This window comes from Pipra filicauda, unplaced genomic scaffold, assembly GCF_003945595.2.
Source record: "Pipra filicauda isolate LSUMZ 115617 unplaced genomic scaffold, ASM394559v2 scaffold193_size2426894_pilon, whole genome shotgun sequence".
In the NCBI taxonomy this organism is placed as follows: Eukaryota; Metazoa; Chordata; class Aves; order Passeriformes; family Pipridae; genus Pipra; species Pipra filicauda.
The window spans coordinates 303929-319757 of NW_024104302.1; the positions used below are offsets into that span (position 1 = coordinate 303929).

General features: G+C 58.0%; 1 protein-coding gene across 3 annotated transcripts; it reads left to right on the forward strand.

Annotated features, from left to right (window-relative positions):
• Window positions 1–1595: 1595 nt before the first annotated feature.
• On the forward strand, window positions 1596–14956 carry LIMD2 (LIM domain containing 2). Of its 3 annotated transcripts, none has more exons than XM_027748165.2 (5): window positions 1596–1664; window positions 10575–10703; window positions 13108–13152; window positions 13574–13713; window positions 14202–14956. In XM_027748165.2, the coding sequence occupies exons 2-5, from the start codon at window positions 10662–10664 to the stop codon at window positions 14359–14361; spliced, it is 387 nt and encodes a 128-aa protein (XP_027603966.1). In that variant the 5' UTR covers window positions 1596–1664; window positions 10575–10661; the 3' UTR covers window positions 14362–14956. The 3 variants fall into 3 exon arrangements, with proteins under 3 accessions (XP_027603966.1, XP_027603957.1, XP_027603940.1); XM_027748156.2 differs by lacking the exon at window positions 1596–1664 and adding an exon at window positions 1815–1841; XM_027748139.2 differs by lacking the exon at window positions 1596–1664 and adding an exon at window positions 2106–2303.
• The last annotated feature ends 873 nt before the right edge of the window (window positions 14957–15829 follow it).

The window sequence follows — 15829 nt, forward strand, 5'->3', positions numbered from 1 at the left end:
GCACGTGCACGTGTGTGCATTTGTGCACTAGTGTGCACAGGTGTGTGGGCAGGGACATGTGTGTGCATGTGGACACAGGTGTGAGAGGGCACGAGCGTGGCAGTGTGTGCATGTGAGCACATGTGTGTGTGCATGTGTGCTCGTGTGTGTGTGTATGCACGTGAGACAGCATGAGCATGCCAGCCTGTGCATATGTGTGTTTGTGTGTGCATTAGTGTGCATAGGTGTGTGTGTGCCAGCACATGCATGTGTGGCTATGGCTGTGCACTGCATGTGTGTGCACGTGTGTGAGACGCATGAGCCTGCCAGCGTGGGCATGTGTGCATGTGTGTGTGTGTTTGTGCGTGCGTGTGCAAGATGTCTGGTCATGGGCATGTGTGTGCACGTGTGTGAGATGCATGAGCCTGCCAGCGTGGGCATGTGTGTGCACATGTACATGTGTATGTCTGCTGGGGTGTGTGCACATGTGTGAACATGTGTGAGAGGGCACGAGCACTCCATGTGTGCACATGGGATGTGTGTGTGGTGTGTGTGCACAGCTGTGTGGCCATGGCACGTGTGTGTGTGTGAGCACACGTGTGCCCCTGCAGCGTCTCTCTCCGCACAAGGACTCTGGTGCTGGGGAGCCCCCGGGCCGTGGGCTCAGGCCCCAGCTCAGCACCCCCTCAGAAGGTGCCAGGATGAGTCCCCAGCCCTGTCCTCCCTCAGACCCCCCTCCCGAGGCTCAGGGAGATGGGATCCTTTGCCCGTGTCCGTGCCCAGAGCCTGGGCAGCCCGTGGGTGCTGTGCTTGTTCCCTTCCCACACGCCCACCCTCGTTTTGGGAAAAAAGAGACCCCCTGGACGCTCTTCTCCTCCCCATGTCCCTCTGGTCTCCGCTGCCTGCTCTGTGTGACCATCTGGGCCGGGATCTGCTCGGCAGCAGCTGATTTTACCATGGAGTGGAATCCCTCCTTTATTTGCTCTCGGTGACAGGGAGCCTCTTCAGCACAGATGCTATTTGGGCAATGCAGAGTGGCAGACGTGGTAAATCATATCGCTGCTGTCTCCTTGTCCAGTAAACACTTCCATAAAATCCTTGATTGTGTTTTTTTGTACAGGGAGTTACAGGCAAACTGCACACAAAGCACCTGGCTCTGCCTCTGGGTTCAGACTTTGGGCCACCTCCAGCCGGCTTTGGCTCTTTCCACGCTGTGTTTGGGAGCCAAACAAGAATATTTGCTCCTGCATCATCATTATCAAAGCTATTCCCACCTCTCCACTGCCTATTTTCCTTCATGGATCCCCCTCTGAATGGGTTTGGGAGGTTAAGGTGAAGCCCTCAGAGCTACAGGTTCCCGCTGCCTCTCTGCTGGCTCAGGTCCATCCCGGCTTCCTTGGCCGCCGTGAAACCACCCCCAAGTTCCCTCCAGGTTTTAACTATTAATATTTAACCTATTTATTCCTGATGTTTTGCCTTGTTCCTGGGGAAATCCCAGCCCTCCAAACCCCAGGGGAAGCTGCCTTCGTGGTCCAGGCAGTGCTTTTGCTCGCTCCATGAGACCCTGCCCTGGCAGATCTGCCGCCCACCTTACACGGCCCCGCTCCCACGCTCCACGCCAGCTGTCCATGGAATAAAACCCGGATTTCTGAAGCCATCACCGCTCAGCTCTGCTCCCCTGGGAGGTGAGAAGTGGGGAGCAATGGGATTCCCCTTTTCTGCAGCTGCCTGATAAGATTCTTCCTCTGCAAACAGTTTGTTGAGGGGGGGTGCGTGTGTTGCAGGGTGGGCAGAATTCGGCTTTCACAGACCCCGGAGGGACGGATCCTTTGGGATGCTCGCGGGAAACCTTCCATGAGCGGGTGGGTGAGCCCAAGGCCGCGTCCAAAGTCTGGAGCGAAGCCAATCTGGAGGGAGGGGGAGAGGATGGAAAAGCTAATTACGGCGGGGGGGGTAATTACACCCACGCTGCCAGAAAGCGGAAAGAGACGCTCGGGGGGTCGGCAAGCGCTGAGCCGGGGAGGGGCCGCGGGGGTCCGGGGAGAGGGAGCCGGGGGGAGAGGGGCTGGGGAAGGTTTGGGGTTAGAGGTTGGCTGCACACAAAGGAGCGAGCGGCTGGGAGACGGTTCGGCGCCGGGAGCCAATCGCTGCCGCGGCCCCGCGATAAAAAGGGCTGCGAGGCGGCGGTGGGAGCGCGCAGGAAGCGGCTCCCGCTCCCACAGCCCCGGCCCCTGCGGCGGGAGAGGGGCGGCCAGAGCCCCCCGGCACCGGCACGGACCCCCCCGACCCCCTGAGCCCCCCGCTCGGCATCCCCCAGGCGTACGGTGAGCCCGGGCTCCGGGAGAACAACGCGACGGGGAGGCGGCGGGAGAGCCGGCGGGAGACAATGATGGTCCCTGGAAATGGGAAACGGGGGGCTCGCCCATCCCCGGGCTCGCTGCCCACCGCGGGGGGCTCGGGGGTGGGGAGGGATGAGAGCGATCGGCGGGCGGCCGGGGAGAAAGGGATGGAGAGGAGGGAGGGATGCAAAGGCAGGAGAGAACCCCGGGAAGCGGCACCGCTGGAGCCACCCGGGAGATGGGGGTTCGTTCCCCCCCGGCCCCGGGCAGCCCCCCGGGAGGAGGAGGAACCATCCGGGACCTCCGGGAACTTTCCGCTCTGGGAGGAGACTCGGCCGAGGGGGTCGCGGGAGGCAGGTTTGGGGGGGGGTCTCAAGGGGGGCTGTTCTGGGCAGGGGTCAGGTGGGGCCAAAGAGGTGCTGCCGGAGCTCCGGGGGCCTGTTGGGGGGCGATGCTGTGGGAGGGGGGGGGAGGCTCCGTGCCCGGTGTGAGCCGGGGGGCGAGGGGCTGGTCCCCTCCGGATCGAGCAGAGGCCTTTGCTGGCTGGATCCGCGGCAAGGGGTGTCTGGGGGTGCAAATTTCGGGGCTCCCCCTCCCCGTTCGGGCTGTAATTCCCTCTTTGTTGTGTGCTGCAGCACATGCCGGAGGGGGGCTGGACAGATCCATTTTATTAAGCTGATCAGAAAGAGCAGAGATGGAAGAAAAACCTGTTAGATCCCGACTCCCTTATCCCCCCTTCGTTAATGCCTGCTAATTCCCGATGGTGTGTCTCCTACCGCCTCATCCAGCCTGGATGCAAACCTTTCCAGCGACAGGTCTTTCATCACTTCCCTGGGGAGGCTGTTGCATGACTGTGAGATTTAATAACAACACAAATGCCCCGAGCTCTGACATAACCCTTAACAGCCAGGGATCTCCCAGGGCTTCACAAAGGAGAGCAGCTCTGTTTTTGCTGGGGAGGGGAGAAAAGGGAACAGCAAAAATGAAATTAATTGTCCACTGCCACCCAAAAAATTAGCAGCAGAGTTGGGAATCAAGCCCAGCTCTCCCAAGTCCCGGTTTGGTGCTGTAACTACCGTGTTTCAAGCCAGTCTGATCTGTCTAATCCCCTTGGATCACTTGAAACCAGCTAAGCTACCTTGCAGATCACATTTATGATCAATTTTCTGCTGATTTTTGTTCATGGGGCGACCATTGGTTTCGAAAAAACGTGATAATTCAGCCTTGAAAATCGTGCTTTGTCCACCGAAGGCGTCGTGTGAGGGCTCTCGCAGGGAAGACATCTGGTGCCTCAGCTGAGCTGTCGTGTATTTAAGGCCAGGAGTAGCACATCTGCAGAATTATTAACAGAGATTACAAAATAATTGCAGAGCAACCGACCAAGCTTAGTCTGAAACAGCCCCAGTGCTCGTGTCCTTTTCTAAATGGGAGAAGCGAATTCCCAGTTCCGAAGTGAGGGCCTGTCAGAACCAACCTTGTGGGCTTTGCAAAGTGACTGGATGCATCTTCTTTTTTTTTTTTTTTTTTCAGCTCAAAACTGGGTTCCTGACCTTTTTTGGTCGACAAAAAATCCCACGAGACTTCTCATTAGGGAAGGGAGTTCCTCTTCTGGTTTCCTTCGGTTGGTCAATTCTGTGAGGCTTCAACAACCCCCCGGTCCTGCGTGGTGGTGGAGTTTTTATTTTCCTTTTCTCTCACCCTCAGCCCTTGCAGGGTTGTTGGCCATTGCCAGGCAGCTGCCATGTCCCCCCCAGAGGTGCCTTCTGCCTTTTCCTTCCCAGTTAAGTCATTTTTATGAGCCATCTGGGGGGGTTGCTGTGCTTACCTCGCTGCTAGCCAAAGCTCCGAGATGGAAAACATTAAATCTGGGTGAAGGGATTATTGCAATATCAATGTTAAGCACACTTTAGACATATTTCTCACTCCTCTGGTGTGCCCATAACCCTCTCCATATGGCCAGCTCAGGGTTTTCAGACACAAGGTGCCTCAGCACCCTCTGATGTGCCTCTCCAGGGACTGCTTTTCCCAGCACACTGGAATGTGTGCCATGAATTTCAGAGCACCAGGTCCTACACTGGGCTGGGTGGTGTATTGGATCCTAAAAGGGAGGATGGAGGTGAAGGCTGGAAATAGGGCAGCTCACAAAGAATGATCTGTGGAGAGATTTAACTATAAATATGATTTTGGTGGCTTTTTTAATTACACAGTCTGCATTTGGGCAGCAAAGAGCAGCTCTTGTAGGGGTTGTGTGGAGGCAGGGACTGTGGAAAGGGGCTGTGCTGTGTTTTGGGGTGCCTGGAACAGGCCTCACTCTTGCTCTTGCTGCATCTGCAGGTGGTGAAACAGCAAAAGCTCTTGGGGGGGATCTCTCAGGGTTCAAGAGATGGGCTCACCCCCCAAAATCAAGGTTGGAAAAGCCCTCCAAGATCACCGAGTCCAACCGTTCCCCCAGCACTAACCCACGTCCCCAGGTGCCACATCCACAGGGCTTTAAATCCCTCCAGGGATGGGGACTCCACTGCAGGAAATGCCAGTCCAAAGTCTGGTGGGTAACAGGTGATATTCCAGGAGAGGAAATCAGCCAACAGAACATTGACGGGTTGTGTTTGAGGAGAGAGGAAATTACAGGCAATTACAGATCCATTGATTGGAGTACAAGGAAAGGTTGGTTTCTAGAACAGGTCCTGGAAGAGTAATCAAAGACATGCTGTTGGGAAGCAGAATGAAGTGCTGGGTGGTTTTTACACAGATCATGTCACGTTGGCTCAGTGTCTTCCTTGGATATGATAAATGACTTGTGAAACAACAGGGCCTCATGATACAGTGCCCCAAGGAAATGGTTATTTTAGGTGGAGAGAGGACAGGGAAAAGAGAACCAAGTGGAAGGAGGACACCTGGATCCTTCCACAGTGTAAGGACACATCAGGCCAGATGTTTTCAGGGGAGTTTTGTACCAGAATTCTGAGGTTTGAGATCTCCCACAGTGTGGAGAAGCCAGGTCAGCTCACCTGCTGGTGTCAGGCCACCAGAGTGGGGACAGAGAACAGGTTAAAAGGGATTGGCTTCTCCTGCTAAAAAAAAAAAAACTGATAAGGAATGTGATTTATCATCACAAATCCACTGAGAGGCAAATATATGGTGGAAGAAGAACTGGAGGCATAATGTATAATGGTAAATGGATGTGCATTTATGTAGGAAACCAGGAGGTAAAGTTTTACAGGTGGTTTATGGAAGAGATAATGGAAAAGCTGAAAAGGGGAAGGGAAGGAGCATGAACTGCTGTTTGCCTACTGTGCTTGTGTGCACCAGGTCTATATTGCACCTCATTAGTGCCACTCTGCAGAGCTCCCAAGGTTTCTCTCAGGGAAGCACTTCTGCCTCATGTCCAGCCTGAACCTCTCAACCTGCAGTTTTCATTCTGGCACTACTGAGGATTTGTCTCTGCCTGGAAAAGGCTCTTCTCATCCACCCCCCAGCAGTGTTTCTCTGCTTTATCTGAGCTCCTAGAGAGACAGGAGCTCCCAGGGAGCAGACACTCCCTTCAGACCGTGATTTTTAATGGATGCCATTAAACATGGCCATGATCCCAGGAAGGAACTGCTCAGTGCCTCAGTTTCTGCTTCTGGAAAGCCAGTGAATCCCTGCAGCATCCTCCTGGCACATCTGCCCCCTCGCTGGGAGGCAGGGGCAGGGGACCAGCCCAGTCCCCCTGGCCCTGGTCCTTCCAGCTCCTCCTCAGGGGAGGGCAGCCAGGGCAGGGGTGAAGGTGGGAGAGGGGAGCGGGTGGGCAGGGGCTTCCCTCGGCTCCCCCCTCGCCCGTGCGGGTCCCCCATTGTTGCCCTGACAAAGGCAGCCCTGTTCCTCCCCACAACTATTCCTTGTCAGCATCCCTCAGCATTTGGGCTGCAGATTTCCTGCCCACTGGCAGCCTTTCAAGAGGCAGCCCTGGCACAGGACGTGGCTGGAAAGGGGATTAGAGGAGCGGGATGGTGGAAGGGAGCGCTGGGCCCTGGGGTGCAGGGATGGGCCCACCCCCCAGAGATGGGATGAGCAGGGTCGTGGCAATCCCAGAATGTCCAAATGCTCCTCCCTGGGGTCCTCCACCCTGTGCCAACCCAGCAGGGACCTGCCCTGGTCCCGAATACTGGGGAGGTCAAGTGGTTGGCTCAAAGCCATGCAAGAGCCAAGACCTGCAGCTGAATGAAGGGCTTCCATGGCTGAAGCTGGAGCCGTGACCACGGGGCTGGCTCCATCATCCCACTGTGCCCCTTCCCTGGCACTGCTGTGCCCGGTTCTGGCACTCTCCTTGATGCTGGCTCTTCGCACACTTTGTTTCATGGTGTGGGTCAACCATGAGACCCCCAAGGCTGCAGATGGGCAGTGAGCTGGGTGATTCCCAGGCTCTGGGGACAGGCTTTTCCACCTCCTCTTCACCTCCTGCTCTCACTGTCCTGCTGAGAGGGACGATGGGCTGGGCTGGCCGTGGAGCTGCAGGGTCAGTGCTGTGCTGTGTGCGTGGGTTTCACTAATCCTGCACGTGATCTGGGGCACATCCAGCCCCACATCCATCCCCACAGCCCGTATTTCCTGGGGGAAAGCCCTGACAGCCCCTCCAAGGTGTCGAGCCCCTGCCCTTCCCTCGCTGTGCTACTGGGGACACTCCATGTCCTCGGGGGATGGAGGAGGAAGGGGCCCGGATCCCCCACGCTGTGCTTCGCCTTTGGGAAAGCCCCTGCCGTGGGGGAGTGATCCCTGCAGGAAACACGCCCTTCCCAGGGCTGTAATGGGAACCAGATGGCAGAGAGGGGCCTCTGGCCCTCCGCAGTCACGCTGCTGCTTCCCTGGGCCGGAAACTCCGCGGCTCCTGGAGAGCCACGGCCAGCGCGGGGCTGGGGCCCACTGGGAGCTGCTGGAAGGGCAATGGGGCAGCTGGATCAGCAGTGGGGGTAGCCAGGATGACCCCACTGGAGAGGAGAAGGAGGGAAAGACTCCCTGCACCCGTCCTGGCTGTGGGAAACGTGATCCTTTTTAGGCACGTTGTGATTGAGGAGTTCCCTTGAGGGGCCACCCCAGATGTTCCCTCTCCCTGCATCTGCCCCAGGGTCGGGCAGGAGGGTGAGAGGGCATGGAGAGGGGGCTGTTAGGGAACAGCTCTGTGATCGAGCAGCTTCTGGGAGGGATGTTGCCTTCCTCCCTCCAAACTGTTCCTGCTCGGAGCTAAAAGGCAGCCGAGCACTGCTCCAGCTGCTCCACACGGCAGCAGGCACATCTCCCCTCTGGATGATGGACAAATTCCAACCCTGAGGTCCTGACTCAAACACCAGCTCGCTGAGATCACCCAAAAAGCCCCCAGAGCAGGACCAGCAGCTGCTGGTGGTGACCTGGGCAGCAGAACTGGCAGGTCAGTGCATCCCACTGGCTGTGGTGCCACACCAAGATCCACCTCCCTGGGTCTGCCGTGCTGTGCCCATCAGTGTTCCCAGCAGGAGCTGCTCCATCACCCCGGGTAGGTGGCACGAGCCCAAGTCCCCTGGAAAGATGTTTTATAGTCCACACCAGCCGTCAGTCGCTCCCAGGAGGGGCAGGAAGAACAGAGGCTGGAAGGCAAAGGTGTTCTCACCTTGTCCTGAGCCAAATACCTGAAGCTGGTGGCGTTTCCAGGAGGGCACAGTCCTCACTCCTGCTCTTCCCAGGCTGCATAAGTGGCCAAGGGCTTTAGGGAACAGAGGTTTGGAACAGGCAGGTCTAGTCATGGTGCTGACCTCCACCCTGGAGCCTTGGCCTTGGCTTTCTGGCTTTGTCAGAGGTGCCCTCTGTGCTCCTCACAGCACAGCCCCGAGGGCTGCCCGAGCCACTGTGAGGGCTTTGCAATGTCAGTGTGGCAGTGTGTCTTTAAGCAAAGCCTGTGCCACAGCATTCTTCCACTCATCAGGCTGGTGTTGGCTGCCTTGGGCTCAAATCCCATCCTGCGCTCCTTGGAAGTACGATGAGAGCAGCTGAGAGCCTCCTAGAAACCCTCCTGCAGCGTCTCACTTGTTCTGGTTCCCTTATCGCTTCAGCACACCCTTCCCCTTCGAGATTTCTGCTCTTGCCTCCTGCCCTTCAGCAGGAAGGAGGTTTAGTAACTCCTGCTCCTGTGCCTGAAGGGACTCTCTGCACCCTGAGCTGAGAGACAGCGGCGGGGAGAGCGTGGGCACAAGAGGGTATGTGAGTGGAGGGCAGAGGGGATGTGGAGAGGATGGAGGACGGGGCTGGATGGAGAACATCAAGCCATGGGGTAGGCTAAGTGGGGAGGAATTGGAGGGGACAGAGTTTGGGGGAATGAGAAGCAAAGAAACAAATAGTAGGTGAAAGAAACCGTGTGGTTATCACAGAATCACAGAGTGGTTTGGGTTGGAAGGGACCTCAAAGCTCATCTCGTTCCAACCCCCTGCCCTGGGCAGGGACACCTTCCACTGGCCCAGGTTGTGGGGAAGGGCAAGAGGGGGATGATGAAAGGACTGGGAAAACTGAGGGGCAGGAGGTGGCTGGGGTGGGGGAGGAAGATGAGCTGCGAGGGAGGAGGAAGGGAAGCAGGGGGAGGACAAACATTTGTGCCAAAGTTTGGGGTGAAGGTGAAAGGCAGGTGGGAAGGGGGAGGGTTGTGCATCTGTGCCAGAGGCGTGTATGAGGTGGGGACAGCAGGTTCTCTGGGTTCCTCAGGTTCCCTCTGGCCTGAGCTGGGCTGCAGGCACCTGACAGACCCCGGGGTCATGAAGGGAAGGTCCTGTCCCAGGGAACGGGGGCAGAGAGGGGCTGTGGGTTTGGGCACTGGCCCCAGCAGACTCTGGGTTCGGCAGCAGCTGCCTGTGAGCGAGCTGGGAGGGCAGGAAATAACAAGTAAACCGCAGAGGGACGGGAAATGATCTGGGTAAAACAGAGCCATGCCTCAGATGGGGCTGAGAAGTGTTTGTGATGAGGGCTGTGCACCCCCAGGACCTGGGGCAGAGGTCTCTCAACTCTGAAAGCAGCCACGAGTTCTGGGTGCTTTGCTGGCTGTAACACGAGCCTGGTGTCGGCTGTTTGGCAGCCAAAGAGCCCCCAAAACCCAGGGCATGTCTGCAAATGTCCCAGTGAGGTGGGCATTGAGGAGACACCCCTGCCCCCAGCCCTTCACCCTGGCATGTCTCTGCCCTCGGGGCTCTCTCAGGGCAGCAGGAAAGTTTTTGAGGTGACAATATGAGGCCGAGGGGGTTCAGCAGGAGATGAGAGCAGCCTCAGGCAGGAGGGGTGGTGCTGGTTTTCCATCCCCCAGCTCATCCCCATCGTTGCAGAGCTGCCCCTTCGCCCTCCTCCTCCCTGCTCTGCTCCTCTCTTCGCTCAACCCCTCAGTTCAGTGCCGTCTATGCAAACCAGGGCTGATCTTTCACGGGTGCTTTGAAGGTAAAGTGTGGTGGGGAAAAACCCCTGAGGAGCTGTCAGTGCCTTTTCAGCTGTTTTTTACCAAAAGGGGTGATTTGCAGTGCTGGTGGTTTTTTTCCTGTGCTGGTCCCTGTCAGCCCCATCCTCCCGGGCACTCAGCTCATCACACGAGGCCACAGCTCACAGGGCTCAGCCTGAGGGTGACGTGGGCTCCCCAGAGAAGACAAAATCCCCATCACTCGCTCTGCTGAGCTGTGATCAGAGAGACTTTTCTGGGCTAAAATTAGACTAAAATCACAGTCCTTCCTCCAGCAACACCAGTCCTTCAGTGGCTGCATCAGTGAAACACGGGGCATTGGTTTTGCTCCCTTGGCTTGGACATTGCCTGGCAGCTGCCTCCACATGTGGGTTTGGAGCAGAAGCCATCACATCACCTTCTGCTCATGTTCCCAGCAGTCCTCTCCCATCCCAGCCCAGGATCTTTGTATGGGATTATCTTTGTATGGGATTAGAGGACTGGAGCTACTGAGCTCAGTGCCCCAGATCACAGAATCCCAGGCTGGTTTGGGTTGGAAGGAACCTTAAAACTCATCTCATTCCACCCTCCTGCCATGGGCAGGGACACCAGACCAGGGTGCTCAGAGTCCCAGACTCTCCAGCTCCCTATCACAGTGTTCCAGACCTGCATCTCCTGTCTGTTGGTCCAGCCTGGTGTGCCTGAACCTCTTGGCTCCCTCAGGAATCTCTCAGACCAACGAGGCTGCTCTGAGAGAGCCGAGCACACACCACCTCCTGCAGAGCTGCTGGGTTTGGGGTGATGAAACCAACCCCGCTGCTGTTGACATTTCCTTCCAGGTGTTGCAAAAAGGCTGTCTTACCCAGGGAACATCGACCCACAGACTTCAAGCTCAGGACTAATCAGACGGAGGAGGGGAAGGAACCATGTTCCAGGCCACGGGAGCCGCCAGCCCACCCCCAGCCCACGTACGTAGATCCCGCGGTTCGTGTGGGAATTGCACCCCAGTTTTGGTTCTCAGGGAGGGAGGGTTGTGTACAGAAGGCCTGACATTTCAGGGTGATCAAAGGCACAGTCACTGCTGCTCAAACAGCAGAGCTGGGGATAGGAATGTTCCAGCAGAAGGTGCTGTTTGCTGAGCACTCCGGCGCCCAGGCTCGGGTCCATCCAGAGCTCTCACCCCGCTCCCATCTCCAGTTGCCTCTGTTTGTTTGTGTTTCCATGGCTTTCCGTGATCACAATTGAGAGCGTTCGAGCTGCTTAGGACCGGAGCGATCGGAGGTGGAAAAACATAAAGGCTCAAGAACATCTCCTGCTGGGACAGGATACGGCCCTTCCCCGAGGGGAGATAGATCAGATACGGGATAGATGGAGAGCCTGCCCCGAGCCAGGAGGCTGCCGAGAAGTGACGAGCCGCGGTGGATTGCTGCAGCCTTGGGAACGGATGTATCCCAGCTCCAGAGAGGCAGCGTTTTCCTCAGCTCTGGCTCAGCTGAGCCTGGAAACAGCGCATTAAATCCTGACCCCGGGAGAGCACCCGCGGTTGTTCTGCCACTGCCAGGGGATGCAACTGGTTTTACACGGCCGGAGCCTCCCCGCTGCCCGTGTCCCACTGTTGACTTTGGCTCCTGCTTCCAGCCTCGTGGAAGGGAGAGGAAAATCACGTCCCTGACCTGAGTCAGGGAGAGCAGCTGGGAAACGTCTGAGGAGGCAGCTCAGCCAGGGGAGAGTTTCCTGTGCGTCTCTCAGACAAACTGTTTCCAAAAATACAAAGGAGGAACGATGGGGAAGGGCAGAGAGGGAGGAACGGGGGGTGGGTGGGGGATCAGCTTGGGGGCAGAGAGGGGCAGCACTGGCCAGGCAGGGCCAAAGAGCAGCGAGGGCAAGGACAAGGACAGCGGGGAGATGTCCTGGGGTGACATCCTGGGGTCACAGTGCCCCGACCCTGGGAACAAGCAGTGCAGAGGGTGAGCCAGCCCTGAGGGTGACCTGCTGAAGTGTGATGGCCCCTTTGATCCTGACAGTTTGAAGGAAGGAGGGAGAATTTCCATGAGTGCAAAGGCGGGTGAAACACTCCCAGGGGGCTGTCGGGACCTGTGCAGTGGGCGTGGGGAGGGTGAGGAGGGGAGCGAGGGGGATTTGGGAAGAGAGGAGCTGTTGCAGCTGCAGATGAAGGAGTGTTTACCAAGACCCTGCCCTGAAATCCCAGGGCACCTCAGCGTTTGGGTCTCTCTGCCCTGGTGCTGGAGCAGCATCTGCCCCCCACAAGCTGCAGACCCCATGAAGCACATCCTCAGTTCTGCCCTCACTCGCTGCCCCTCTGCCCTCCCCGCACCCCCCTGAGCCTGCAGGGCCTCGGGGGCATTTCCTGCACAGCAGCAGCAGCGTGAGGGGCTGGGAACAGGGCAGGGAAACTGCAAAACAAAACATCCACTGAGGGGGAACAGCACCAGAGCTCCAGGAGAGCGAGGGGCTCCTGGGGGAACAGGCAGGGCACCACCCCCTGAGCCCAGGCAAGGCCATATGGCAGCACTGCTGGAGCCCTGGGCACCCCCAGCAAGAGGAGTTAATCATCCCCCTGCAGCCCGGGGGTAGGTGTTGGCTGGAAGGAGCAGGAGCAGCACCTGGGAGCAGAGCTGCTGTTGGTAGGTGCATCAGCCACAGGTGAGGATTTGCCAGAGCAGGTCACAGAGGGGTTTTGCCAAGGGCTTGTCTGCAGCAGCTCAGCAAATCCTTTCACCCTCTCTGCCTGCCACAGGCCCTTGCTATCCCCAGGGATGTGGCAGCTGTGCTGTTGTTATTCCTGAGGGAGGATGTGAATCCCAGGATGTGCGGGGTGGTGGCACTGGGTGGCCCAGGACAGGGATCAGTGCCTGCAGCTGGTGAGAGCTGCTCAGCAGGGGACAGTTCTTACCCTGCAATGCCCATGCTGTGACATCTCCTGGCTCCATGTGTGGGTGCTGCTGCCACCACAAAACAGCTCTGCTGTACCTGGCCATGGAAAATACAGAGCTGTGCCGTGATCTTGCTGGATAAGGGCTGCTCTGCCCCTGGAAGTTCCACAGCTGCCTGGTGCTCCATTCCTTCTCTGCAAAATGTCCACGTTTTCCCTTCTTTCTCCATTTCCCTCTCCTCCTTTTCTCTTTGGGAAAAGCACCACAGCACAGGCAGTAACACACGCCAGGACCTGACAGATGTCGTGGCCTCTGGGCAAGTGAGTTCAGGGACGGTCACCACGCTGTGACAGGGGCTGGTGTGCCCCGGGGTCCTGCAGAGCAGCTGCCTGTGCCAATCCTCCTCCCCTCCTCCTCAAGCACAGCTCAATGTCAGGCCAAGCTCTCATTTTGATTTCTCTTCTCCTTCCCTTTTCAGGAGGCAAAGAGCAGCTCAGGAGGCAGCACAGTGCAGCGCTCCAAGGTACCTGGGATTTACCACGTCATATCGAGTGGTTTGGGTTGGAAGGGACCTTAAAGATCATCCAGTTCCACCCCCTGCCATGGGAAAAGCACCTTCCGCTATCCCTGGTTGCTCCAAGCCCCGTCCAAGCTGGCCTTGGACACTTCCAGGGATGGGGCAGCCACAGCTTCTCTGTCAGTGCCTCATCCTACTGATTCATGGCAAGGGGAGAAGGACCAAACACCCCAGGCCCAAGCACCAGTCCAGCCCAGCATCAGTGGGGTGGCCCAGGGAGGGGGGAGGTGAGGCTGCTTCACGCTCACCAACGCTCCAGTGAGTGGCAGCACAAATACCAGGGAAGAGGGCTGTGATGGGAGCCAGGCACGGGGAATCCCACGCTCCTTCCTCATCCCGTGTCTCCCTTTGGTGTCCCCTTGCCCAGTCGTTCAGCCTGAAGGCTCAGGTGAAGGAGATGTGCACTGCCTGCCAGAAAACCGTGTACCCCATGGAGCGGCTGGTGGCCGACAAGTTCGTCTTCCACAACTCCTGCTTCTGCTGCAAGCACTGCCACACCAAGCTCAGGTGAGCCGGGCTGGGGCCTGTGCTGGGACAGGTGTCACCACAGCTCTGCTGGGCCTGGGTGGGGGAAACCCTTCCCAACACTGCACCCACCCCCTCACCCATCACAGCCCCTCGCTTGGGTGGTGCCCGAAGACCCCCCAGCCCACTCATGGCAGCAAAGAAACCTTTATCTGCCCACCTGCTCCCAAGTCTCAGCTAAATCCCACCTGGCATGGAAGGAGAGATGCTTCCCCTCGAGAGCAGCCCCAGGGGAACACGGAGCTGAGCCGGAGCCTCCTCCCAGAGCACTCAGAGCCAAGGCTGAGCTCCCTGGAGACCCCCCCCTCTACAGACCTGCTCATAGCCCCCAACAGCCTGCACTGGCTGGAGAGAGAAGTTTGCCCTGTCTAAGGGTCTCCTCCTGCCCCTTCCTTCCTCCTTCCTGCCCTATCCTGGTGTCCCCCAGCCCCAGATCCCCGAGCCCACCTAACCCTGCCCTCCCTCCGCAGCCTGGGCAGCTACGCCGCCCTCCACGGGGAGTTCTACTGCAAGCCCCACTTCCAGCAGCTCTTCAAGAGTAAAGGCAACTACGACGAGGGCTTCGGGCGCAAGCAGCACAAGGAGCTGTGGGTGCACAAGGAGGTGGAGAGTGGCACCAAGTCGGCGTGAGCGGGGCCAGCCCACCCACCCCCTGGAGCCCAGGGCTGAGCCAGCACTGACTGAGCTGATGTAAAGCAGGACCTGCGGGAGGGGAGGGCAGGGCAGGGCAGGGGGGCAGCCCACTCTGCTTTGAGGGTGCTCAGAGGGGTCCTGCGGGTCACAAGGACAGGGCAGAAGTGACGGGGTGCAGCCCCCAGACCTGAAGCTCTCTCTCCTCAGGCCCCTCTCCCCCATGAGATCAGACCAGAAGCACTTGCCAACCCCTCCCCACCCCCCTGGGACCCCCAACCCTGTTCATCCATTGCCGGTCTGTCACCGTGGAGAAGATGATCTGGGGGCTTAACCAGCTTGTGAGTCCCAGCAGAGCTCCTGCCACCCCATCCCGCCTTGCTGGGGCTCTGGACAACGAAGGTCCTTGGTTTACATCAGCTCAGTTCAGCTGGGGTGGCTCAGCCCCCAGGACGCTGCCCTGCGACTGTGTAACAGTGTCTGTCTTTTTTATATTTGCCTTCCACTGGTACTTTCTGCAGGAGCCTCGCGGCGGCTCTGCCTCACACTGCGCCAGGCGCTCTTTTATTTTTGTAATACAAGGTTTCCGAGCCTTCCCTGTGTCCTGTCCTGTGTTCCCAGGGTGTCTGGGGAGGTGGGAGGAATGGTCAGGCCCCCTCTTGCTGCCCCAGTTGCTGTGGAAAGAGCCTCTGTCCATGCAGGATCAAGGAATTATTCCTGGGTGTTTGCGAGTAATGTTATGACTGAGGTGGTGAGGGAAGGGAGGGAAAGGAGGGAAGGGAGGGAAGAAGGCAGCCCACCCCTCTTTTCAGAGGGGTCCTGCAGGCCACAAGGGTCAGAGGTGACAGAGGTGCAGCCCCCAGACCTAAAACATTCTCTCTTCATGCCCCTCTCCCCCGTGAGATCAGACCAGAAGCGCCTGCCCCTCATGGGACCCCCGAGTCTTTGGGGAGCAAACCCAGGATTTCAAATTGCACCCCAGTGTTACCCTGTGAGCTGCCCAGCCCAGCTCAGCTGTAACCTCACACCAGCTTCCACACAGAGCCCAGACCACCCCCATCACACCCGGATCCCCCAGGGTTGGATCCAGCCCTTGGCCCTGCTCAGGGCTCTCTCAGTCCCCCTCCACATCAGAGACCATCGTGCCCTGTCTCTCCTCAGTGGCTCTGCCAGGGGCAGGAGGGGCATCAGCACTGGGCTGGCTGGTTTGGACCCACCCCATGTCCAATTTTTGGATAGCACAGTCCACACAAATTAATGAGCCCAGCAAGCCCTGCCAGGCAGGAGAGCCAAACGCAGGAAAACCAGGGAAAGTGGGTGAGTCTGGTTTTAATTATTTACCTCCTTCCTCCACCCACGGGTTTGTAAGATCAGATTGAAAGAATAAGTGTTTAGGAACCCCGTGTCTTTCAAATTCTACAGAAATCTGGCTTTGCAGAGCCCCCACAGCAGAGCAACAGCCTGTGAC

Coding starts and splice junctions, on each gene's coding strand:
- LIMD2 (XM_027748165.2), top strand. CDS start 10,662: ATGTTCCAGGCCACGGGAGCCGCCAGCCCACCCCCAGCCCAC. Junction 10,704..13,107: donor CCAGCCCACCCCCAGCCCAC/GTACGTAGATCC, acceptor TTCCCTTTTCAG/GAGGCAAAGAGCAGCTCAGG. Junction 13,714..14,201: donor CACTGCCACACCAAGCTCAG/GTGAGCCGGGCT, acceptor CTCCCTCCGCAG/CCTGGGCAGCTACGCCGCCC.